Source organism: Atheta coriaria, unplaced genomic scaffold, assembly GCF_025399875.1.
Source record: "Atheta coriaria isolate IRGN ID8LTWV9N9 unplaced genomic scaffold, Caltech_Dcor_3.1 hic_scaffold_4_pilon, whole genome shotgun sequence".
In the NCBI taxonomy this organism is placed as follows: domain Eukaryota; kingdom Metazoa; phylum Arthropoda; class Insecta; order Coleoptera; family Staphylinidae; genus Dalotia; species Dalotia coriaria.
In genome coordinates, this window is record NW_027045446.1 from 5,936,624 (window position 1) to 5,964,242 (window position 27,619).

Here is a 27,619-nt window from a genome sequence, read left to right on the forward strand (position 1 = left end):
CTTGTTTTTCTTAAAATAATTTAATTTTTAATGTCAACTTGTTGAGTAAATATTAATATGCGTACTGAATAACAACCTGTTTGTATCTACTCTATCTTTCACTCGACGCGCATTTATTTCCATGCATTTCTGTAAATTTCTACACATTCCTCAACATTTCACCTCTACGCAAACAGTCGTTACTCACGGCCGGGATACAGTGGAGTTTGTAGCATTAAGCGTATTAAATTATGGCAAGTGTGGGCGAGGAAAAATGTTTCCGGCTATAATAACGACGCGCGTGCCGAGAACAGAGCACGCGAGAATTTGCACAATTCGCAGGACGCGTTGGACTCGTCGGATGATGAATGAAGCATATCTTGTACCGATGAGAAAAACCGAGCAAAGCGGTTGCACGGATTAAAATGCAAAAATCCACATTTCACTAATGCACGAATGCAAACAAAAATGGGATTGAAAGAATTATGGTAATGCTATGCATTTACCGGCGGAAAAAAACATTCAAGTGGAAATAAGGAAAACAGCTTATGAACAGCTTTAATTTGTGCAGTGGTAACTGTCATCGTTGCTTGATTTAATGAGATAACCTGAAAGAAAAGTAGAAATCAATAATTTGTAACACATTTTTATTTGAAAGTAGATTTATGAATCAACAATCAATTTTTTTTTTATAAATTTCATAATCTATGCCTGCCAACTGTTATCACAACTTCAATAAAATGTGTGCGCGCTGATAACAAAGATAACGTAATACAAATAGCTCTATTTCGCATCATATTGTACAATAATTCACTCGATTATAAAATTTACCAAGCTTGTAATTGTGATTCACTGGTCGTTATTACAACTAAACAATCAGAATTCCTAAATATTTGCCTAATCATATTCAAAATATTAAACAATAATGGATAACGATAGTTACATTAGTGACGTACAAAGTAAAATAAAGAAACTCGAAGGACAGCTCAACTTTACACCAGTAAATACCATACCAAAAACAACAATCCAATCAATAACAATCCATAATCAAGAAAATAAAAAGCCTGCAATCTATTCGATTGATGACAGTACAGCAAAACGCCTTGCCCATATACAAGACATTTGTTTTTGTATTTTATTTGAAGTGGATCCTGAAGCTGGCACAAAATTGAAAAAAGAAATCGAGAATAAACGAAAAGAAAAACTTAAATATGTAAGTATAATTTACAAATACCATACATTTCATTTGGTGCAAATTATTTAATGTTTTTAGGAAGAATTTATTACGAATTTTGAAAAAATATCCGAAGTAAGAAGAACAATCAGTGATTATGATTACAAGAAGCAGATTCAAATTCAGCTGGATGAAGAATTGGCCAAACGATTACAAAATGAGGAAAATAAGGTTGTCAATTATACTGCTAATGTGAATCCATTTCAACCAACATCAACAATCGACCAATCGGAATTGGCCAAACAATTACAAAATGAAGAAAATAAATTTGACAATAATACTGCTAATGTGAATACTTTTGAACCAACAACAACAATTGTTACAGAAAAGTAACTTATTTATAAATGTGTTAACCTAATAACTTAATTTCACACAATTTTTTATTTAGTTCAACAGCAACATTTTCAAGGAGGAAAAAAGAATTGCCACCACTTGCTAGTATGAAACACGCAGACTTGATGAAGATGATCAATGATCCAAGCATTGATGTTGATATAATGAAGGTAAACTACATCATTGTTTTAAATTTGTACTATTAATTTGTACCTGTTTTAGCTTTGTTTAAGTGAAATTGAACGTCGTTTGCGCGTTTATCAAGAATTCAAAGCAAATAATTCCACCAACTAACTAAAACAAACTAAAAACCTTTTAAATGATTACGTGGTCAATATGTATTTTGTTAAATAAACTTATATAAACAGCAACCTGTTATCTATATCTGATAAAACCGAATCTGGTGATTATAGCTAGATTACTCAGAACGTTTTTGACATTCGCTGCAATTTATAAAGTTTCATCATAGTGTGTTGCCGCAATGCATTTAGAACATCAATTATTATTCTGGATTCTTTCCAAAACAGCCGAGTTTAATCGTCGTGACCTACAAAATGTCCAAGTTTTATTAACAGACTTGCAAAAGTACCGGCAGACGACAAAACGTGAAAAGTATCAGCTATTTCTGCAAACCATCAATCAATCGACTGACAAAAGTGAAATCGTCCAATTATTTGCCGCGTGGAAGTTATTAATTGTAAGCGAAAGAATTTATGCCGATGTCCTTGAATTATTATCAAATCGAAATGAGTCAATCGTAAGTTATGAAAGTAAAATTAAACAGGCGACTTCTAATGCCAACGTGAAAGAGAATAAATGGAAAAAGTTAAAAATAAACTTAAATGTCTTCTCTTCGATGAAAAAAAGTTTGTTAGTGAATAAAAAAGATGTTTGTTTTAATGAAAAGGTGACAATGATTGATAAGCATTTGGAAGAGAACTTGATTGAACATTTTAGTACCTTTGTTACTTCCTGTAAAAGATTTTCGCTGGTTAATACCGAAGACAATTCTAATTTGGAAGATTTATTAGAAGCCAACAAAAAGTTTCATGTAAGTATTAAAAACGAAAACATTTGATATATTTTAATAAATACTAATCAGGACTTATGTTTGATTTTTAGTGCGATTTATTTATTCTGCAACAAAAAATGAGTGTAGTCTATAAATCATTGAATGAAGAGATAGAAAAACTTGAAGATGAACGATTTAAAGAAGAAGCCTACAACCAAGCCCGGTTAACCAAGTTGTTGGATGATTGGCACGTGATTCGACAGATAATTCATCAGTTTATGGATTCAATAAAAATTATTTGTGCAGAATTAGGAAATGAAAGATTTCAAAAACTACCAAAAACACCAAAGCTTCGAAAAAAGCGATTGAGTTCTACGAGTGTGAGCAGCAACTTGTCTGTTTCCTTCAAAGATTACGAGGAACATGAAAATATTATAAACAAGTTATTAGTCGAGCATAGTTCTGATGTGATTGTCCAGCTAAGCATCAACCAACCAAGATCAGAAAGTTTCCAAAATGTAGTTGCTGAGTTAAAAAATTGTCTAAATTTATTTAAACGGCGATGTAATGTTAAGAAACAGATGTCTCCAAAAGTAGATGATTACGACAACGACAATGATTTGTTCTTGTTTAAACTAGAAGACATGGAACCTAAAGAAAATGTTAATATGTTAAGTTTTGAAAGTTGGGAAAACCTAAAAAATTTTAAAGTTTAATATAAAATTTAATATTTTTTGAAAATTCTGTTGGAATAAAAATCAGCTTAGTGAGATTTAAAAAAAATTCCAGAAATAACGCACCAAACAGTAAACTCCCACACCAAAAATTCAATTAGTCGAACGCAAAAACGCGTGTTTGCATGACGGCAGGAATTCCATTTGTGTTTCGCACCGGTCGCATTTCCGTGGTATGAATGGCAATGTCGACAGCACAAACTTGGAAAAACGTTAATCAACAGGCGTACGAAAATTCAGCTCGAAACCGATTAAAACACAAACAAGCCAAGCAAAAACCTCCTCGTTAATTAATAGCACTAATTAGTGGTTAATTAAAATCAACACATAAAAGCGATGACAGAAAAAGTAACTGTTTCCAATGTGGAAACGGTTTTTAAAATGATGTTCTTGTGCAATGAATATTTTCAAAAGTATTATGTCATGGGATATTGCACTGAAACGGAGGTGCTGAATATGCATGAAAATAAATTGAACGGACTGGAATTGAGCGTTCAAATGCACATGCAATGTACAAACTCAAAATCGAACATCGTCAAAAATATACATGTCTACTACAGCTTAAACAGCAGGAAGGAAACTATGTTTTGAAAAAATCGGAGTCGAAAAACATTTTATTTTTAAAAATAGCCAGTTTTGCCTGATGTTCAATTTTTGCGAAATGTCACAGTGAGCTTATTGTAGAATAATACAAGAGTACTACTGTCCTCTGTCTTCTTCTGGTAAAATAAATGTGTGAATGTGGGTCTTTTATTTAGAGGGTTTTCGAGACCAACACATATGCTCACGTAGGTTAAGCTTGTAAGCCTAGACCAGGATCAGAACCCCGACCCGACAGCATCGACCAAACACAACTATCATTATTCTTCATTTCATCTGGAACTCAAAGCTATTTTAGGAATGTTGCATTTACAGAATGTAAATATATTTTGAAAAATTCAAATTGAACACGAAAATAAAACAAATACAAACACAAGTGTTTATAAATCGTTAAAAATTGTGATTTATTACACGTGAACAAATTCTTGCATATAAACCCAAACAAAACAAATACAACGCAGGTTAAAAAACGACAAATGAAACCTTTTGTAACTTTCCCATATAGAAATTCCTCAAGTCGTGGATTTCTATATTGCACTGTCTGCTTGTCGTCTTGTCTTTTAGTACTTTTTGTTCTTTTCATGCTTGTCTCCTAGGTTTCCATCAATCCAACAATAAATCACAGACTAACACAAGCGTGCACTCTTTCCATCTTCCAATTGCAATAAACTACCCTTCAATGCAAAAATTTCACTCTCTAGGTCGTAAATTGAACACAAAAACATGTTTTTGCCCTTCACCGTTGACTTAATGAAACTCTTCCTGTCTTTCCATACGTTGATATCCACTGTGGTTTTAAACTCAGCCGCCAGATGCTACATATATCCTGGCAATATCCTTCAATCCAGAATGTGGAATCCGAGGCTTTAAAAATTCACCAATCGCATCCATTTTCATATAAAATAACTCTCACCCACTTTTTAATACTTTATTTTTATGTGGGTGCTACAAACTTTTATTTCTCACTTTGTAAGTTTCACGTGTAACTTTTGAGCTCTTTCATTTTGTCTCATTTCAGGATGCGATCCACAAATGATCCACTCGGTTATTCCCTGTTACCGTAGGCAGTAGACCGTTTTATTCTTTTAGGCCTTTTTTAGTATTTTCGGTATTTCTACTCTCTTTTATAACCTTTATTCTCGTCAGTTCTTTTTTTTTCGTAAATTTCGTGTCCTATTTGTGCTCTTTGTCCTTTTCGCCATTTCAATGCTTTTTGTCTCTATCACTATATTGTTCTGCGTCCTTTTGTTTTCCATTCTGCATTTCGCCAACCTGCAGCGATGAAAATCTTTTGTCATTCAGTTAGCTAACTATCGATTAGATATTGAAAACAAAATTTGATTCAAAAATGAAAATATCAACAAAGTTCAGATACGGTAACACAATTAAAAAATATAAACTGAATTAATTTCATTTTTTTTGTAAATTGTGTCATTTAATTTGTTTTGTAATTTGATATTTATTCGATTTCATCGTCGCTGCGTCCCACATTGTTAATTTCTTTTCAAGTTTCAAACTTTTAAACTTTTCCTCTTCGATTTGTAGGTTTCCCGGACGATTTTCTACAATTTCGTTTTTCCTTGTTTAGTTGTTTTCTTGTTTTATACATTGGTGTATTGAGTTTTCCCAATGCTATTAGTCGTAGCTATTGGACGTGTATCCTACAATTTTTCATTTTGTGAGAAAAATCGAGAAAAAAGAATTGCCAGTCAGTGACGAATTTCGTATCCAGACAAGCCGTCCAGTCTTAGATGTCACTTTCTATATTTATCAAATAACGACCAACCAAGAAGTTAGATAAATCCACCTTCAAACAAGCAAACACAAACGCCACGAAAATAACAAAGACTAATGAAACCAATTCGTATATTAGAAAAATCAGCCATTGTGTTGAACCAAAGGAAAAAAATAATAAAAACTATTCATCAAAGACTAATATTGGTATTTTAATCACTGATTAAACAAAATCCAAAACTTATCATCCGTTTAATATCTATGAGTACATCCAAAATTAAATTAAAATTCCTTATTAAACGTTATCTACTTCCTGAAACTTGAAAAGTTCAGCTAAGTTTCATTAATCTTTCCCCTTTCTCTTTATTTTTACACCTTTCGCCAAAAAAATCTAATTTTGATAATCTGATCATCTTCTTCTTCGTTGCACCCAAACAGTCATTAATCCACGTTGGATAAATGATAAAAATAGATTTTCACATTGCAAAAATCCTCATATTTTAAGCCATTCATTCCGAAGCAAATGTAAGGCAATAAGAAAACGACGTAAGAACGCAAACAACTTGTTTGTGGTTGATCGTTATTAGGGCCAGGTTGTTGCCCAAGACGACGAAAGTGTAAGTGGGGCGTTTTTATCATAAACCTTTGATTGATCGCAGACGAGCCGCAGACCGCTCGAGATGATAAATCGTGCAACTTATTGGTAATTTTGCTTGCGCGCGCTTTGTGCGTCGATTCTGTAACAATTTCGCGTAATTTCTTGCGATTTATCTTCTCGCAACGCAGCCACCAGTCGGCGTACCCCATCTTGTGATGTAACCTAACTAATGTTGCAAGTGTCGTGCTCAACGCGCCTGGCAAACTAATGAAGCAATTTATTCATGTTGGCAATCATTTGTTTTATTGCTTTTCAATAGTATGTGGCTGGTAATTAGTAAAAACTCGATTTTTCATTCGGCTTGAGATTATATTACCAAAAAAACACCACAAAAATTAATTGAAATATTTTTTCATCTTTTGGGAATTGATTGAAAATGAATATTCATGGGTGTTTATTTCGGTATGCGGTTACAAGGTGGCAATCGCGTTACAGTGCATAATTTGGCCACACGTTAATTATTACATAGACTACATACATAGATACTAGTAGTGGCAGGTGGTGGAAGCACCGGACAGAAACGTGCGAATGCAATGTTCACCTGCGCTAACCGCGTTATGCCTTCAAATCGCACGTAATGGCAGCCGTAATCGCGTAATCACGAACCTGGATTGCAATACACACTTGTACAGAGTGATATCAACAATATTTATAAATAATTTTATTGGTTACAATACAATTTAATTTAAAAAATTAAAAATATCGCAATTATAGATTAATTTCCAAATTTGAAAAATTAAAATTGTCTCACTTTTCGTTTTAGTAGAATTTTGCGATGAAATATGATAATGCTCAGTATATAGATATGGTTGTTACTAGTAAAAAGCTTCGCTAGCTTCTCTTGCAATTGATTTGCGCTCGACGCAGTAGCGCGGGATAGCAATCGCGCTTCGCCTGGAAATTAGGATGCTCGCAATATCCGATGTGTTTTGGCGGATATTGAAATTCAAATAAACCGCGACGATGTTTCCATTTGTACGTACGGTTCAGGTGGTTTGCTCACTAAAGCAGACTGCAAAATGTTCAGCGCAGTTAGGAAATCGACATATTTATCGAGATGTTACGAATCGCATCAACTTCGGTAAATTGATTCTTAAAATGATTTCAAAACCACAAACCATTTTCTAAGCGAAATTTAATCAAAATACACACACATACCGCTTAAAGAATATTACAAAACACAAATCTTCGGGTTATAGAAATAATTAAATAAACGATTCGATAAATCTTGTTTTATTCGAAATAATGTTAGGCGGGAACTTTGATTGCAATCTAAACGTACAAAACGGTTTGCATCGCTTTCGCATCGTTTGCATATTTTCATGTATCACTTGTTCCGAGGCGTAATTAAAGTGTTTGCAGCGCACGTAAGCGAAAAGTGATTTGCGAGCACAACGCATTTGACCCTCGTAAAACATCCAAAAACAAACATTTTGCACAAAGATATTCATGTTTACAAATGCTACAAAATCTAGTGTAACAGAAATTAATTTCACACAATATAATTATTAAAGCCATATTGTAAACTAACCTGAAATAAAACAAAACAGGATTCGAAATTTTACTTCCAACAAATATGTCGATATGTCACGTTGAATATATATAAATAAATTTGTGAATAGTTATGAATATGAAAATCTCATTCATATTCGTTTAGCATCCTTGTCGGTATCCTGGTGAGCTTTAGATAGCGACACGTGCGTTTGATTTATATTACAGGAAGCACAAAATGAGCCTGAAATAAAGGAGGTAATAAATATTCAATGCGTGTCATCTATCTTCATAGCAATTTGCTTCAAAATATTTCGAAAGTATTTGGAATAAAATATACCAAATAGTTATATTGATTTAATGTTTAAATCGAGCAGACAAAATTAATAGCTTAATTTAATCAATCAGATAAAACGCCAGTGATGTTAATAAAATTCGATTTGTTTTCATTACGACCATTAAGTGTTATGACTACTAATAATAATAATGTTGCAGAGGATGCTCCGTCGAGGTAATAACATCAGGAACGCGGCGCATTCCGCGTTAATGCTCTCCATTTTACTCAGTCTCAGCAGCGGACGGTGAAGGCGCCGGGCGAGACCTTGTAACACAATTAATTCCAAGGTGATTTAATGGAATTGCCATTTGTCGCTTTCGACTAACACAATATTCAACAGACTGGTTACTTTTCTACTGTGTCCACTAATGCTTTTGATAAAAAATTTAAGAAAAAAGTATTTTCTATTATAGAATCGTATAAATTTTTATATAATATCAGAAATATTTTTATCTGTGAATAAAAACACTTGGTATATGACGTTCTAAACTTTGTACACTGGTAAACTACCTTACAAGTAGACTGTGAATAGCTCTAAACGTTTGCAACAGTTGTAGATTCTCCGACAAGGGATGAAAAGTATTACCAGGTAGAGTTGAGCAAGTTCGCCGTTGCGACATCGATTTCCACTCCAAGCAGGACTTCGATTTCTAATTACCTCACTTAGCTACGTGCTAATTGCGTTAAGTTTCTTATAGCCTTGGAATTTATGTCGCATAATGCTTCGCTAAGAAGTTCAAGTGTGCAAACTCATAAAATTCAATTTTCATTCTGCGTCAATAAATTGCGCGCTGTTTAAATTAACTATCAAAATTTATGATTAAGCCTCGTCCACTTGTGTCAAACGAATTTCAAAACAACGTTATATCACGCTTATTTTGTATCGCGAAGTTTGTCGAACGTGAGGCGAAATATTAATTATCGCACTCAACGCAACCGGAAGTAAAGCAGTGCGAAACGGTAAAAGCTGATCGTATGATGAGAATAAACTAAGAGTTTGCACCTCGCATAAAACAAGATAAAACAATGGCGTAAAGTTTGATCGAGTTTGTATACGCAATTCGACTAAATCTGTTTACACAACTACAAGAATAATTTCAATTTTGGAAGTAAAAGTTAAATTTGGTAACATTGAAATGAAACATAACCTCCACAGCAACATAACGTAAATTTTCAGAAATTAAACTTGTAGTATCATTATTTCAATTTGAAATTATCCCAAGAATTATTTCTCACCACAGATTAATTCAATTTTCACTTCGTCTTCGATTTATGATGATTAAATTTAATTAATACACCGCCCTATATGTCACCCATATAGATTTGATAACCAAACGATGTTATGCGTGAAGACGGCAGGATGTCCTCTTATGGCTTCATTGAGGAAACTCCCCACATCGTTACTCACGTTGCTCCGTTGCTCAGCGCAAGAGGAAACATTAAACATCACGGTTGGGAGTCACTATCCTCGGCGATATACTACACGCAATACTACTCGTGATCGAGTCTCTTCACAATGACTTGATGCTGGTGATAACGCTGGTGCCTATGACTTCAAGTGAGGTGGAGGGATGAGACGGCGGAAATACGCGATGCGAGGAGACATTACGTCTAATGGCATCGGAGTATAATGTACTTAGTCACTGGGTAGCAAACCACGAAGATAATAGTAGCTCGAAGTTGAAGCACATCGATACAGAAACCTGCGAGAGGATCTGCTTTATGTCTACAGATATTGTTTAAATTTAAAACTTAATCAATTAAAAGATTTAAGGTTATTTGTTTTAATTGTGACATGCGTGACTGGTGATATAATCAAAATTAGTTTCGCTTCCAACCGGGATTTAATTCCTTGGGAGCTTAATTTTATTAATTTTACACCACCACAAAAAGCAAAACTATCGTCAGTCATGAACGGCCCGAAGGCGGCTACGGCGAAACGTGGGTGGCGACCAAAAGCGGCATTAACCACATTATGCAAATCGGTTTTATGTAATCAGTGAGTTCCTAACGCTAGCAGTCACATAACACAATGCCATATTTCATATTTACTACCAAAACCACAGGACCGTAAGAGGTCACTTAAAAAGAAAAATTCATAAACTTTAATATTGGATCTTAACTTTATATAAAAGTGAAAACTTTAATATGAAACAATGAAAAATTCTAATATAAAGTTTCCCTAGCAAAAAATAGTAGTGATAGTACAAAATTAATATTTCGTCATTTCAAATACATTCCTGTCCTCTGATGGTTTTATTGCTTGCATCATTTTATTTCGTTCCGTATAGCTTAGCATAAACATACCAGGGTAAATCTTCTTGTGGAGATACAAACCCTGGACAGACACTACCGCGCTGTATAAGTTTATTGCGCAGTCATCGCGTGTGCGGCTCGTATATCATGACTATCATAAGGATTCTCTTAGCAAAGCAGGACTAGCAAGAGAAACATGTTCTAGCTACACTATTCAGACCTACATTCAGCTTACATAACTTCATACAGGTTCATGTAGGAGTAATCCAAGGCAACAAAATCAACCAATAGTTAACTTAGTATTGATGAAATTTTTTATTTTCCTCAATTGTATCACAGTCAGATATATTCATAAATGCAAATCAATTCTATTAATTATTATCCGTCAATTGAAGGTGTCATCCTAATTATTCAACTAGACTTGTCAAATGATGGCTCAATGGCAGAAATGATCTAAACCCCTGTTAGACTTGCACGACTTGCTAGGATTTCAGAGCATTTTGGAATTAGGAGCTGATAACTGATGATGACCATGCATGGGAATACGCGGACAAGGCATGCCATCGCGTGGTCACGCTTTGGAACGCCTCAAATGTCCGTCGGAGCTAGCCGGGCTTCAATTCAATTTTACGGCGCGCGTCACGACGCCTAATAGGATTAGCTGCTGCTGCTGCTCATACTGGACATGCCTCCTGTGTTCTGCTGCAGGACACCGTGGCATTTACATTTCTATAGTTCCATGTGCCAGCATATAGTGCAGATCACAAATTACTATTGAGTTATTTCTATAGCTGCAATATTACGAAATCTGAGTGAGTACAAATATCATAGAAAATAGATAACTAAAAATACAGCTGGAAATATTTCTTTGAATTGGCAAAAAAATAAAAAATGTTTCCGGATGTGAACAACCCAAGCGAGAATTGAATACGTCGGGTGTTTCGGGCGTTCTGTGAGCGATAACGAACATTAAATAACCAAGCTACCCGCATCTATTCAGGAACTATCTCAATCCCTACTTACAGCTATTGATTTAGACTTAACATATACACAGAACTAGATATAGGTAGTTCCCTGACAATAACTAAGAATTGAACTGTGTTATATCTCTATAAAAACTGCTAACGAACCAAAATTACCGCGAAATCTTTTACAAAAATCTTCTACAAATCAAATATTTTTTTATCTAATTGGTTGATTGGTTGGCTTAACTTAATAATATCAAATGAACGTTTTTACATTTGGTATATACAAACACAGCCGAACGTGTTTTAATCGACCAACCATCGATTAGGATCCCAACGGTTCGTACACCGCCACAGCTGTATTCTGGCACCCTTCTAACCAGCTTTCGGGAATCGCTGGCCGCGGCGCCCACGCGAAATAAACCCGGAACAATCGGGGAAGCCGATGTAGGAATTGATAGCATCCGCCTCGTCACCTCGCCACCACCGGATACATCCGGACAGTTGAACAAAGCACTTCGTGTCGACGCTTTTAGAATCGGACAGACTAAAACCATCCGGTTGTTTTTAATTAGCTTTATTAGAAATACACTTGGAATTAAGTCTAGGTGAAAATATTTCGTGGAAATATTAAATTTATTAAATTCCTAGCTATACCTAGCCATAAATTATGAAACAAGCCGTTAGAAAACAGATGATAACAAATAGAGTGATCAATTTTGTGTTGCATGACTGGGTCATAATACGCGCATCACACATTACGAGTGCATAACATATAACAAAGTGTACAGTTAACAAGTTGAACGTGATTAATGAGAATAATTCGATGCGTTGGCCTAATTAATCAACGTTCGCGTTAGCCACGGTTTGAACTCTGCGAAGGCAATGTTTAGATTCGCGACGGCGGATCGATTTTGTTAAAGTTTCGCGTTCGTTTCGCCGGGCGTCAGAAAGTTTGCACTTTCCGCATTTGCGCAACGATCTGCAAAGGTTTATGAGCGAGTTTGATGGCATCTTCGTGCACCGTAATTGATTTTAATTGCTTCAGCTATTGTTCACCGATTGTACGGATTGTTGGAAATGTAAACGATCTTCACGACTAATTCGCGCGTACTAAGTGTTGTGCATTAATAAACGGCATACTTCCGTTAGCTATTTAATAGTCAATGAATATATCTCATTGATTTCCTAAATAGAAATAATTTTTTTACAGTTACATTTGAATTTTAGACTATGTAGTTACAATGAAGAATCGGAAGTCAGCGAAACGTTCCAACTTGGCTGAGCCCAGCTCAAAAAATCGGCCGAACAATTCAACATCTGCAAATGCAACTGAAAAATCATCCACATCTGCACCCTGTGACAATGACTTCGGAGAAGAAAGAAGCTTTTCAGAATGGTTGCGCCAAGAAGATGGCTTGGGCTCTATGAAACTTTTTGTGGTTGTCAATAGCATAGTCGTTTTCGGACTTATGGCCTGGCCTAACATGAAGCAGACTCTACTTATGATTTACGAATATTTTACCGACCTAGGAGACGACACTCCTATAGATTTTTAAGTTTTAAACACTAACATACTAAAATAATAATTAATAATAGTTTATTCTTAAAATCTTAAAATGTATGGAATATTAAAAGTCGGCTTGTTCATGACCGTGATGTGCTACTACTCGGTCTCAATCTGGCAGATGATCGACGGGTATTTTCAGGACCGCTTCAAGGAATATCTGCGCGACGAGTTCCAGGCAAATCGATATACGTCAGCGGCATATTTGAACAGCTTGCGTTCGATGGGCATCTCATCTATAGCTAGTCGAATACCACGAGGAGCAGATAATGTTTGCCGAGCGAAAACGCTCTTCGACATTTTAGAGAACTGGCGTCATGAGACGCACTTTAAATGGACATAGAATACATTCAACTTGCGATTACAATCTTGTAATCTTGATTGCCAAGTTTTTTATTCTTAGCAAACAATGAATAAACTTATAAAATAAAACAATGGAATTAAAGTCAAGTAGTAATTTAAGCGCGTTTAACACCTAATTAAGTACAAAATGTTGTTTGTAGGTTTGTGTTAAGTAGCGTGGAATAACTGTTTGAGTAATACTTTTTACTTATCAACAAACAAACAAACAAAAAAAATAGTTAACTAGATCGAGATAATTAATAATTAAAAACTCATTTAACTTAATGCTTATTATTTCGAAATATTCTGTAAGAAATTAATACTTTTTACGTTTTACGTATTGCTGGTTCTACTCGTTTGTAACATAAACCTTTGATTCTAAAGCAAACATTCGACATGTGCATACATTATAAACGTTGAGAGACAATGCATGATATGCTGATGCGCATGTAAACCAATATAGATGTAACTGGAGATATTTGCGCGAGATGCATTGTTATTGAGTCATCTTTATATTTAACTTGCAATTTGCATCCGACTGCAACGAATACAGAATGTAAACAGAATAAAAACAAAACGCAGGTGACAAAAACAAGTTGCCAACTTGGCCACTTAACACCTTGATACAAATATTATCAATGCATTAGAACTAGTTCAGTGTTAAGCAATATTCCATCGAATAAACATAATTATTAATTTTTGTTGGTAAAGTGAATAGTGTAATGAGTTAAGTTGTGCGTATTGCTATTGGATTTAACTTAATATAACTGAACTTCTGGTTTTATAGCAATGTAATAAAATTACTCATTAATTAATATTCCACTAAGAATTACAATACAATTTCCTAGTCAACGATTAAATTCTTTAGTTTAAAGGTTAAGTCCGTATTCACTTAACTTAAATAACTTGGCTTAAGTTCAACTGCAGTGTAAATAAAACACCCAAGTAAGTTATTGCTAATATGAATGCTATCAGACTGCTTATACGAGCATTTCACCTTCATTGTCATCCTAACCAAAAGTAAATCCATACTGAGTCTTATCAATAAAAATCATGACTTAAAACATATGAAGAACATCCAAACAAACTCACATTTCAATGTACAATGAAGAATTGCATAGTTATTCCATGTTGTCACTGATTACAATGTTACACTCCGTTATCACTTATTTGTTGAATTATTTATCACACATCACTGCACAAACACAGCCTCTGGATCGCATGCACCGCACTTGCAGTCAACTACCGAACTGCATTTAATCGTACAGTAGTTACTTTAACGTATCGGAGACATTACGAGAAGTAATGTAAAGTGACTTAAGTCACATTCTTGAGTTCATGGTGCGCGGGGCGCGATACCGATGAGACCGAGGAACCATGAGTGCAGCCGGTACAGCATTGTTGAATGTTGACAGGTACGGCAACTAGCGCATCGCGCTAAGGCACGCTAAGCAAGTTTACAATCATACCGAACCCAACCAAACACAACAACAACAACTATCTCACGTACCACGCTGAATGAACGTCGTTTTGTGATAGAAAGAGAAACAGCGTTGTGAAACTACAAACAGCTGCAAAAACCGTTGGCATTTGACTTCAGCATATTTACTTTCGCGTTAATACTTGCAACGACATCTGTAAGCATAAAGTGGAACTAGATGTGGACTTAAGTTGGCTTCAATTCTGAAGAGGAGTGCGACATCTACCATTTAAACGTTGAAGAATATTTTAAAAGATGAATGCGAATGTAAGTGAAATATGTTTAATTTAATTATATTTTAGAATTTTTGCAATGTTTAATGTATTTGATTGACATTATGTTTTGCTTGCGTCAAAAAATTAAATTACGCAGATATCCTATTTTATTTTCACGATGTTATCATCACTTAATGGAAATGATGCCGTCTAAACGCAAGAGCAATTTATCAATCAACTCGAGTCCAGTTGATGAACATATATACTTTTAGCTCGAGTACAAACTCATGCCTGAATATGTACTTGTGTTAAGCGTTTCAGTTTCGAGTTGGATGGCCTGGCAGTCGCTGCCGCCGAAATTATGCCGCTGGCCACGTTGAAACGAAGTTCGGTGCAATTGCAAAAAGCTGCGAAAGTTGTAAACGGTAATTTGTAAACATCAAAAACCTACAATAATTGAATAACACTAATGTAAGCGTGCAAAAATATATATTATGGTTTATTTATATTTTAAGAACAAATTGGTAATCGGCAATTGTTACTATTCTTCTCAATTACTGGATTCATCCTTGCTGGAGTCATTGAACAATCTGCATCAGTTACGCTCCGAGCAAATAGCACATCTCCGTATTCCTCGGCTGAATTTGCTGAATATGTGGAGAATACCAGTTATATAACAAGGTATTGCCAGCCGCCGGTACCAGATGAGAAAAAGAATACTGTTCATGTGGTGAGGTCCATTCCACATATAGAGGTATACCTATAATAAGATAAATTTGATAAGATTACTTCCATAAATGGTATGTATTTGTAATTCAGATACCTATGACAAAAACAGACCGAACAGAATCCGTCCTAAGAGAAGCTTACATGTGGGGAACCTTAATCTCACCCTTAGCAGCAAGCCGAATTGCTGCAAGAGTTGGAGCAGAAAGACTTTTTGGAGCTGGTGTTCTGGGAGCTGGTGTTAGCGCCTTATTGGTACCAGCTGCCTGGTTAACACCTTATCATGTTGCGATTAGGATTCTTCAAGGGGTTTTCATGGTATGCATATCTATGAAGCCCATTAAAAAATATTTTAGTTAAAATACTTTTAGGGAGCAATGTGGCCAGCAGCACATATGATAGCTGTCACTTGGTTCAAACCAAAACATCTAAGTGGATTTGTTTCAACTTACACCGGTATTTTTAAATTTTATCATTCCTATCAAATATTTACCCATAACTTCATTCGTTGTAGCTGTTAATTTAGGTTATGCAGTTGTGGGTCTCTTGGGAACTCCTCTAGTGCGTCATTTAGGCAGAGATTGGTTAAGTTACATCATAACCTTGATTGCAATCATCTGGTACTTCTTATGGTGGAAATTTGTTGAGGAAACCTTAAACCCAAATAGACCTATAAGAGATGTAAGTTCAATATTATATCTAGATAGAAATCTGTTGACTCTGCTAAATTTAGGAACATCGTTTATTGCCATGGAGGCAGTTATTGCTATCAAAACCCGCATGGGCTTGTGGTATCGCTGTTATGGGTAGTCAATGGGCTGACGCAACTCTTATGCTTGGAGTAACCAAATACTTGAAACTAGTCTACGGGTTTTCGATTGCTTACGTAAGCTGAATATGTGTATTGTTCTCTTTCAATATTTACTCACGTATATTTATATTCCAGGAAGATGTTTTGAATTCTCTGCCACATATCGGTCATTTTATTGCAGCTTTAACATTCGGAATCGTTGTTGATCACGTTCGGGAATCTGGTATAGTTTCAACAACGACGGCAAGAAAGTTATTTGTTTACATATGTAAGTTCTTTTTTAATTCCAAACAAATTTTTCTTAGTTTTTTTTTTATTTAAATGAATATTTTTAGCGCACTTCTTACCGGCTGCGCTAATGTTTGTTTTGGGTTACACGGGGTGTGATCCTGCGGCACCTGCCGCCCTTTACACGGCCTCTTTGGCGCTAACTGGAGCAACGCCGGCTGGCGCTTTTGCGAGTGCTGCAGACATTGCGCCGAATTTTGCAGGTTGAAGGGTTGTTTACTAATTAATCACAAACGCGTCAGACAACTGACGTAAACATGTTGTAACATGCTGACGCCCTCAGATTGCTACAACTGTATCATAAATCCATCAATAATAACATCCATTTATCTATAATATTTCATTATATAACAAGAAAGTTACGTACATAATTCTTTTTACTTTTAGGAACTGTTTTTGGATTGTGTCAAACTGTAGGCGCTGCAGGATTATTAGGAGCAAACTATGTAGTTTCAGAAGGACTTCATGGATCAGTAATATTTTTAACTGAATACATTAAAAAAACTTTTAAAATATTATTTTTTAGTTTGCGGGTTGGTGGCGTCTTGTTTTCGGAGCATGTTCAGCTGTTTTATTGATTACTGCCACCGTATTCATGGGTATGGGCAGCGGAAGCATCCAAGATTGGAACGCTGAATGTGACTTTGAAGTAGAAAAAGAAATCGTCGAGGAAGCATCTAGATTAGAATCAGTTTTAGAATAAGAATCCTACAATACCAAATTATTGATAAAACATTTCTCAAAATGTTTTAAACGAAAGTATTTTTATAGACCTGTTCATATTTATTGTGTAATAAATTTGATATCATTTAAATATATATATACCAACATTCAAAACAGATTGTGTAATATGAGATGTAAATATGAAAACGATGCAATCATTGCAATAATTTCATTGCTTACGCAGAATTTTAGAGCTCAAATACTCGTACATCAAATATTTAATTATTACGATTATCTCGTTGGGCCATCTGGTAAGTGAGGTTTAAACGCGTTCGCACATGAGTAATACGTGTAATGGTTATAATTTTCTCATTTCACACCGAGTTGCACGTTTCCTTTTTCTTGCTGATTTCAAGTGAATGAAACTATTTGGCTAGAAGAAGATGTAAAACGTCAGAGAAAACGTATTGTTCATAAATTGTTGCGTAATTTGTTTTTTTGCAAAATTACAACAAGTTCAAAGATATTTTAAAATAAACTTAAAAGTATATTTAAAACTATCTAAGTTAGTTTCCAAAAAGTGGTATATCTTTTATATCAAATTAAACTTATTTTGTCTTTGTGAATTTTTAATTAATAAAAAGTAATTTATGAACTTACTGTATGTTATATTATTTTTTGCAACATAATAACCATGTTGCATTCTTTCCACAATCATTATGTTCGTTATTTTTTCTCGCCGTTGAATCATCTCGAATTTAATGAATATTCATTATGAAGCTTTTTCACAAATAACGCAAAGTTGCACGCATAAATCCGCGCTCGCGTTGGTTATGACTGCTGGCAAATCAGCTAAACGATTGTCTCGACTTTGCACATTGTTTTCCTACCTTACTACCGCAGTGAGCATAAACAAGAAACAAAGAAGCTGACATGCGATGAAAGCAAAACTAAAAAAGACAAAGCCAGCTTGCACAAGTAAACGCAGATTCAAAGATGCACGCAAAGCAAAGACAGAAGATAGTTGAAGACGAGGTGTAGACAATCGACATGGGAAAGATTCTCATGGTTAGCGATTTTATAAGTTTTAATAAATGAATAAACGGAATTTATTCGCACACCGCGCTCACGCCGCCTGCATAATATAAATTATTTCACTACGCAATCGACTTATTCTACTGAATTCTTCTAGGTCTATCTACTACTCCACTGCGATAGAAAATAAAAGATGTTACAAGCGGCAAAAGTAATAAGAAGTGATGTAATCCATGAAGAATTACGCATCACGTAATTATTTTAATAATTCCTGAATGCATTTAAATCTATAATCATTTTCTTCAATTATAAACAATTATAGCACTTTTAGTAGGTTGTATATAATTGTTTCAAATCCGTTCAAATCCTTTCGATTTATTGTAATTAATTTTATACAAAGAATATAAAATAATTGTAAAAAATAATCAATAAAAACAGATACGCAAACAAGACAATAAAATAATCTTTGGAAATGCTTGGAAAATGTTTCGTGTGTTTAAAAATTAATAAATAATATTTACATTAATTCACAAAAATAAAAATTATCGCCTCTTCATTCTTTGGCATATAGACAATCAACATTTAAGTTTTACTATGTGATGTAACTGTCAAATTCAAATTAAGATCACTTAATTAATTTGTTTTTCATCACTTACTTTCGGTATTTTAATAGTAGTATATCATTAATTAGTCATAATAATCAAACTCAACCTGTTTATACCTCTTCGTCCTGCTGGGCCTTTTATCATCTTCCGCTTCACCTAAAATCTCAACATTTCTTACAGCATTTCTCACAACATTCTTCTGTGGCAGCGGCGTGGTTGCCGATTCTATATTATCCATCGCATCTAATGGTAGTGATGGATTAATGGCCAACTGAAGCATTCTCAGCAATAACATCTCCCTTACGGGGGCAGGGAGATATTCATCATCAGATTGCTCTTGATGAAGATGCTGATTATGGTTCAGGTGAACTGGAGCAGGTCTTACCATTCGTTTAGTTGGATGGTAATTGGGTTGATTTCCAGATCGTGCTGGAGCAGGGGTGAATGTTACTGGAGCATATTGGTTGTATGGATGTTCATCCAGTGGTTGAGGAGCAGGACGGACTATAACAGGGTGTTGTTGTTGAGGTTGAGCTGTTTGTGTTTGGGTGCGGGGAACAAACTGCACTTGATTGGGATGCGGATGATGAGGTTGAAGATGTTGTTGTGGTTGCTGGTAGACCTCTTGATATTGTGGCCTTTGTCTGAAGAAATGCGGGTTTGTCAATGCGCTGATCTTTTCTAATCGGCTTTGTCTTAAAATAAGTTGTTCTAGAAGCTTTTGGAAGTCCCTTGTGGACACAGGCGGTTTTATAGAGTCAACTTCGTTAATAATGTCATTTTGACTTATGTAAGGTTGTTGTTGCTGCTGTTCCTGTTGTTGTTGTCTTAAGTCTTGAACGTGTACCGGAGCAATAGTGACTGGTCTTTGGACTGTGTATGGATTTGGTGTTGAGTATTCTCGTATAAACCCATTTTCATCAACATGAACTGGAATTGGTCTGAATTTAGGAACGCGTCTGTATTGGTACACAGGTTCCTGTTCACTGGGATCACCCTGTAGTGGTTGAATTTGTTGATATTGTATTTGATCTTCAGCAACAGGCCTTCGTGGAATATGATTTACAGGTACTAAAATTGCTCCGCGATGGTATGGATGGCGCAGTTCTACGTATTGCTGACGAATTGGTTCCTCTGCATTAGCTGAACCAGCATTTGCTGGTATTTGAACAACCGGCACTGGACTTACAGTTACAGATGGTTCAGTTGATGATTCTTGTGGGTACTCAGTAGTTGGTGCTGGTGTTTGAGGCGCTCGAGTAACTGGAGCTCTTTGATACGTCGGATACCTAATTGTAGGGGTACCTCTAGGAAGTAATGGATTTACAGTTGTTGTAACTAATCTTGGTCTTAACGTAGTAAACAAAGGTCTTGGAGAGCCTGTGGTTACAGAAGCACTATAGACGTCCACGGTGTCATCACCAGCACCTTGTTGAACATTGAGCACGTGCTGCCTAGCATCAAAAACCTTTTCATCACGATTAACAGCTGGTAATTGCCTTCTAAGCACGTTACTTCTTTCCACTTCAGGTTCTTCGGTAACTGGTTTAGTATCTTCATCAAGGAGAGTAGTTTTTATAGGTAGTCTTCTATACAGAGGCATATCAGTTGGTTTCAGCAACACCTCAGGCCGTAGAAGTTGACCCTCTGAAGTGGTAACCTTTTGGGTGCTTTGTGTTCCTCTGACTAAAGGTTTACTCTGAGCTAACAATCTAGCTGGTGTAGAACTTTCATACAAAACTGTTGTAGGGGTTGACGTAACGCCAGAACTCAACTTGGAAGCACTCAATGCATCCTTAATAAACTGACTGTATTTCTCAGTCGTAGTAGGTGCACTGGTAGTAGTAGTCGACATGGTAATCCTTCGCCTTGGAATAGATTGTACCGCTCCACTGGTACTTGTAGGAGAACCAGTTGTACTGACATACGAAGGTCTTCTAGTGGTAGGTGTTGATCGAGTAACGTTTGCCTTGGAAGGAATTCTCTGAACAACAGAGATTGGTTCACTGGTCGAAGTAATACCTTCAGTTGCATTACTACTGCTATATGACACCCGTTTAATGTCGCCATTGTCATCAATATATCCATAGGTGCCTTTAATATTACCGAGTACATCGCGACTTTCTATCTTAAAAGAACCGTCATCGGCTTCATAACCAATTGTGTACGAACCATCGTCGTTGACTTTCTTGATCTGTTTAATAATTTCTAACTTGCCGTTTGCTTCCGCTGCGTCCAAATCGGCGTCTCGTTTGGTCAAATTGCTCGTGGACGCGGACGAAGACGAGTTAGATGCGCTCTGTGACGATACAGCGCCATTCGCGAAGAGCAGGAAGAAAAGCAGTACGATCTGCAATTAGAAATCAGTAAATTACGAAACAAACATTGAAATGAAAAAAAAAGTGTCAGTAAAGTGCATGGCTATTCGAACAAAAACAATGCCAACCATTCAACTCAAGTTGAGTTGAGACATCAGAAGATGTCATAACAAACTGGTATGACAACTATTTATTAGTGTTAATTAAGTTTAGAACACCGTACAATAAATAAATTGTCACAGCAAGTCAAGGAAAGTATATTTCAAACTTTCAAACTGAAAACAACAAAAGCAAATGTTTGGATGATGCAGTTTTATACATTTTAAATTACTTTGTTATAAAATGTTCATTTGTTGCAATGCGGATGTACGGATGTTGCTCTCTATATAATTGCAAACACTGGACAAGATGTCCATTTCTACGTAAACAATTCGCAAGATCAAGATAAACGTTTCATACTTGAATTAAACTCAAGCGCAAAGTTTGCTCAGCGCGCAGTTAAATTGCTAAAGACTTCAAGAATAACAACACAAAGTGTGGAAAAGTGAAGAAATCAAAATGAACAGAAATGCAGACAGAAATGACCACAAAATAAAATGAATTCTTTTACTATTAAACTATACCATGACCTGAAGTAAAAAACAAACTGAAACAAACTATAAACTTCTATAAGTAATTCAGTTCATGCTGAACGTGAGTGAAATTGAAAATTTATTATTTTCCATTAGATTAAACTCAGTCAGAGTCAACCAACAATACAAATTTTATAAAGTTATAAACTCAGTGGGCGTATATAAACTTGTTCTCCGATTTCATCAATTCAATTAATTTTTAATCCAGTTGGTGATTTATTAAAAACCCCGTCGATTAGAAAGTCTTATCTTAAAACATATCACCTTCTATACAGTACGAAAGGAAGCCGAAGGTATCATTAAAGTACTTCGGCGCGATATTAGAATGCCGTAGAAATTAATAATGTTGCAGGCAAACTTAGCTGGAAGTCAATTTTAGCACACAAGCCCGAGTTTCCTACAGTCTAGAACAGTGTTCTTGTGTAATTATTGTGTTATTTGAATGTTTAATCCGCCCACACGTCGAGGCGTAATAGGCTTTATATCAAGCATTAGTTCGTGAAACAAAGTCGTGATAAAGAACAAAATAACCAACAGTGCAACTGAGAATATTAATACTTGCACTAAAATAAAGTTAAACAGTAATTTAAAAAAAATAGAAACTTTTTTAGACCGGAAGACTTTTAAAGCGTGCGAATCAATTTAACCGAGATAAACACAAATTAAATCGATTAGAAATCGATATAGCACTTAACATAAATTAAAAATTAATACAAAATGTTAATGCTATAAATTAAACTCATCCAAACAAGTTTAATCAGTTTTAATGGCTCCAAAAGTAGTCTAAATGCAAACGGAAACAGAAAACTTAGATTTCCTGAGATTTCGTCAATTAATTCACGATTAACTGTACTAACTGCGTCAGACAAGCATGGAACACGTTCGCACATCTTTAAACTGGTTCGTGATTTTATTTAAGAAAGTGAAAATCTAATGTGGATGAGCAAATGAGTATTCGCATCCTATAATCGCGAGCATTACCGTCTAACCAACCACTTTAGAGCAGACTTTCATGCTCGTGACGACTATTTAGGTTAAAGACGTATGAAAATCTTTCGTTTATTCGTGCTCTTGATACGTCCTCATTGAAACTCGCGCATCTTTCCTTCAGTTTGAACTACTGTGTACTGACTTTTTACCTACTTACTTTCAGTTAATCAGTACGTCACTCAGTTAGCAAGTCAGCAACCATTTCATGAAGTAAATGCTCATAACATAAAACTGTCGTCGTTTAGGCTTAATTTTTAATGCACGCACTGCACACGCATGACATGCAAGAAGAGAAGACAACAATGCTTATATCAAGGCCATTTAGAATCTGACAAGAATCGGAAAGATAAGAGAAGTGAAAATAACAACTACATGTGTAAACATATTTTTAAATGGTGTTAAAAGCGATTAAATTTTTGATAAAATTAATTTAAAAATTATTTAAAAAAATTGTTTGATAAATTTAATCATACCTGATGATAACCTGCCATGGTAAATGGCAATGTTCACAATTCACATTTGTTTGATCTTCTTCCAGTTGGAACTTGATTGTGTTTTTCTTTGAGTTTTCTTACGAGCGTGCGTTCTTCGCACGTCGCACACGAATCGCGCACTGTCGCCGCACGCCGACACTCACCTGCCTATATAATTTTGCTTCTTGCAACGTCTTGAGACTTCTTGGCTTGACTCTCCTTTTCTTCTCCTCTTAACTCTGTGAAAGACAGATTCACGCATAGTAGGTGGTGCTACTCCTCCACTACAATCGAGAGCAGCCTAAACAACACAACAAGAGTAAGAGTGAGAGAGTTACCTGTAGCCAGTTGCATAGAAATGAGCAAATATGAAGCAAATGAAGCAAAATGGAATTTTATTTTCATTAATAGCCGCAGTATTTCACAGACCATTATGTGATTCTGAAGCGAGTCATGAGTATGAGGCTGGGTATGCAAAACAAAGAATGAAATGAAACGTGAAACCGAATGCAAATGAAACAGAAAGAAAACGTAAATAACGATAACGAAAGGAAAAGTTTATGAGAGCGTAATTTTAATGCTAATGCAATGGTAATAAATTATTTGGGGATGACCTTCGAGTTATTTCTACTAGCAAGTTGCATGGGATTCTTGCTCAGCATGATTTTTTAATCTTAAAATAAACACACGTTTTGGAAATGTAATAAACTACTTTAGTTTTTATTTTCGTTTCAAAGTTATTCAGATTTACATTATTGCAATATTACTACTAAACTAGTAGTAGTAGTGGTAAATTGTAATAACATAGTTTTAATGAGTTTCACGCGCGATTCTTAGGTCGAAAATTAGCAAGCGTGATTAATGAGGTTAATAATCTTATTGTTTTCCATGCACTTAATGGCGCCGTCATTGCGTCATTTACGCAACACACGATATTTATTTAATTACTGCTACTAATTGATAGTCTCACATTCGGAATAAAATAATTCGCAATTTAGCGTGAGCTTATGCATGTTGCGACATATAAGTTAGAGGCGTTTGAAGTTACGCCTCCTGGTGACTAGCTTTGAAATCAAGGTTAACCTAATAATTTAAAACATTATTAAGTGAAGTTATTTAATTTATTTTTTTAAATATTATTTTTGTTAATTTTATTACCTTCGAGATACGAATGAAGTTTGTCATTGATAAAATTAAGCGTTTTGTTGTCTTTTCAATTCTGTTTCATGATGTGACCTTACATAATGAATAATTAATCCTCACACCTCGGTTCCTCATCATAATTATGTCTGTCACATTTTTAGGATCTATCACTGCATCTTTCTTTATAATTTCACTCACGCTCATAATTCACCGAAACTTTTTTTTTGTTTTTTCTATTTGTAAAATTGTGATATACATAATTCTAGTTTGGAATACAATACGAGACAACAGTACCGCAGTTTTAGTTCCGATTGTAATTATACAACCATCAAAATATCACTTTACAAACGTTTGTTGACTTCAATTTGTTTGTGTCTATTGTATCTTTTCTTAAAGTTAGTAGTTCTCTCAAAGTCATCTGGTTATGCGCAAGCGAAATTATTAAATAACCAAAATCCGTGTTACAAAACAAGAAGAATAACTGCGTAACTGGGTAACTGAGAAGAAATGTAATTGTTACTTCCAGGAACTAAAGTATAAACAGTAAATTTTGATTATTTCAGCATAAAACGAATCAAGAATGAAAGCATTACTTTTCTTAACTTAAGCCTGGCGTAATATAGTTTATGATTTGTAGGATAGAAATGAAATGAAAACAAAATTAAGTTTTACACTTTTATTTATTCGTGCATTGTGGTTCACATAATCTATTATGTGGATTATTAAACATGTCAACTACAATTCCGCATTACATTAGTTCACGTCAAGTTCTGCACAGTTGGAAATATAGAAACGTAGCGAAGAAAATATTGCAATGAGAAAATGTATGAAATAAATAAATTTTACTCGAATGCAAGAAGCAGAAATAAAGATACAAGTATAAAACTTTAAATACTAATAAACTTTTGCAGTTTTACAGATTTATTCTGCAAACTACGCAAGTATAATGAACAAATAATGAACAAGAAGTAAATCATAATTACATGCACGACACACATGCTCTATATGTAATTCTTATAAAATTATATCTGCATGTCATCATGTTCTAACTTTGTGCTGAAGAAGGAAATATTGTTTTGATTCTAGTGTATAATATCTGTGTAAACAACGAAATTTTTTTTTAAAAAATCGTTTAACTAAGTAAATTTATTAAATATATGTGATTCAATGTAACCTACTTAAGACATATTTTAAAAATTGTTATTGTTGTTATTTTTTTAAATATGATCTTGAAAATATCGAAAACCCACTCACCAACACCTCCACTTTGATCATGATGCATAACACCAATTAATCTTCACAACAACACTCATCGAATAAAATGATACCTTTATACGTAACAATATTGGAAATAAACGAACTACAGTTTCATAACACCTCTGCAATTCCAACACGTATTTCTTAAGAAAGAAGACAACTGGTAATAACAAGCAATAATAAGTCATCATATCTCAAGTCTCAAGTTTTCACTCATACACTACACTCTCGATGACATCACACAATCTAAGCTATAATCTCAATCGGAATTCAATTTATGAACGTGTATCTTATAACATTGTGAAAAATGATCTCATTTTGTGTTTATTAATAAAATAACTATTTTATCTTAAACACAGAACACTTTTTTGACGTTTTTCACTGTATATGTTGTTTAATAAGTGTGAAAATTAGTATGGAGCATATTTTGAGCATATTGTTGTCTTGAATTAGTTCCGCTCATCGCGTAAGAAAGGTGACGCTGGGTTTTCTTTGTTTTCCACTACCTGCTCTGCACGTTTTCATTTTCCAAGGTATTCAGACGTGACGTCATTGTAAATTATTGTATTAAATTCTGCGTTGCCGTGTGTTATTCTATGTTATTGTGTTATCCAGGTGAACTCTATATTTTCCGCGTGCATTTATATAATCTCGCACATAAAATAAAAACGTTATAATATGAAAAAAGTAAAAAGGACATTTTTTTATTTTATTTCTTCATATAAATAAAATCATTGTATTTATTATAATTTCAGATGAAATAAAATTAAATAACTAAACCTAGACTATAAAGCATTATTTGCATTGAATATTAAAACTTAATCCTTCTTTTCAATAATATTACTTATAGAAATTTAGGTTTAATTCAATCATATAATTTTCTCATATTTTTATCAATCTGGGAACAATACCATGTCATTATTCAAGAATAATAGCCAGCTTTGAACTAATAGGATTTCCAATTGTTCGTGTTGTTACTTTGTTTTGTTCTCGTATTAAAGATTAAAAAATTACTTGTTAATTACACGCGGAAGTGGACAACAAACGCATTTTTCAATTCGAGAAGTACATTGTACGTAGAAAATGCAATCGTGCGTAATTTCTTTCTGATTGAAACGTATAGAATTGGATTGAGATATGTATGTGTGCTTTATGCTACAATGGACAAATAATGCGGCAATGAAGCACAAAACTGGTTTCTTAATTGAACGAAAATGACATTAATGTAATATCCATGAAGCTAACAATTTGCTAACATATGTTCAACGTGATATGCTCTCACTGTGATGTACATTAAGAGTGGACAAGGAAAAATTAGAAACGCAAGAGTTTTAATTCGCAATATGACAATGTTCAGGTAGAAGCTTTTTCAAAATTTCATTTCTGGTTATAGTTATTATTTACAGTGGATAAAATTTGGCTAAATTATATGCATGCTCCAACAACTGAAATTTAAATTTTTGTGTAATAAATATATTTTTACAAGAATTGCTTGAATATGACACAAAATTTTCTGGTTAGAAAGTAAAAATAAAAGTTAATATTGTACACATATTGTACTCCCCGCTGTTGCATTGACCCACGCCTGAGTTAATACTCATTTCGTTTGTTGGTTTCGTTAGCAGCGTACTGTAATTGTGAGTTTTTGTGCGTTGGGCGTTTTATTTATTTTGTTCACAGCGCATTTTCGGCTATTGTTCTCCGCTTGTCGCGCTGCCACCACCGCGGCTGATTAGACGCA

General features: G+C 34.7%; 4 protein-coding genes across 6 annotated transcripts in view; 2 read left to right on the top strand and 2 right to left on the bottom strand.

Moving 5' to 3' along the window:
• Positions 1-14,471, bottom strand: part of LOC135791014 (uncharacterized) — a 54,095-nt gene extending 39,624 nt beyond the window's left edge. For all 3 annotated transcript variants that reach the window (XR_010547898.1, XR_010547897.1, XM_065301323.1), the window contains exon 1: positions 14,335-14,471. The gene's annotated coding sequence lies outside the window, so the exon portion shown is untranslated. The remainder of the gene's footprint in view (positions 1-14,334) is intronic.
• Positions 781-1,917, top strand: LOC135791018 (uncharacterized). Its single transcript, XM_065301329.1, has 4 exons — positions 781-1,192; positions 1,253-1,542; positions 1,602-1,716; positions 1,769-1,917. The coding sequence occupies exons 1-4, from the start codon at positions 905-907 to the stop codon at positions 1,838-1,840; spliced, it is 765 nt and encodes a 254-aa protein (XP_065157401.1). The 5' UTR covers positions 781-904; the 3' UTR covers positions 1,841-1,917.
• Positions 14,472-14,773: 302 nt separating the features above from the next.
• Positions 14,774-17,599, top strand: LOC135791016 (sialin-like). Its single transcript, XM_065301327.1, has 11 exons — positions 14,774-14,989; positions 15,251-15,362; positions 15,453-15,691; positions 15,757-15,981; positions 16,035-16,119; positions 16,178-16,344; positions 16,397-16,549; positions 16,610-16,742; positions 16,810-16,965; positions 17,150-17,235; positions 17,289-17,599. The coding sequence occupies exons 1-11, from the start codon at positions 14,978-14,980 to the stop codon at positions 17,463-17,465; spliced, it is 1,545 nt and encodes a 514-aa protein (XP_065157399.1). The 5' UTR covers positions 14,774-14,977; the 3' UTR covers positions 17,466-17,599.
• Positions 17,600-18,819: 1,220 nt separating this feature from the next.
• Positions 18,820-23,650, bottom strand: LOC135791118 (uncharacterized). Its single transcript, XM_065301434.1, has 2 exons — positions 23,479-23,650; positions 18,820-21,415 (listed from the first exon to the last, which is right to left on the bottom strand). The coding sequence occupies exons 1-2, from the start codon at positions 23,494-23,496 to the stop codon at positions 19,148-19,150; spliced, it is 2,286 nt and encodes a 761-aa protein (XP_065157506.1). The 5' UTR covers positions 23,497-23,650; the 3' UTR covers positions 18,820-19,147.
• Between the last annotated feature and the right edge of the window lie 3,969 nt (positions 23,651-27,619).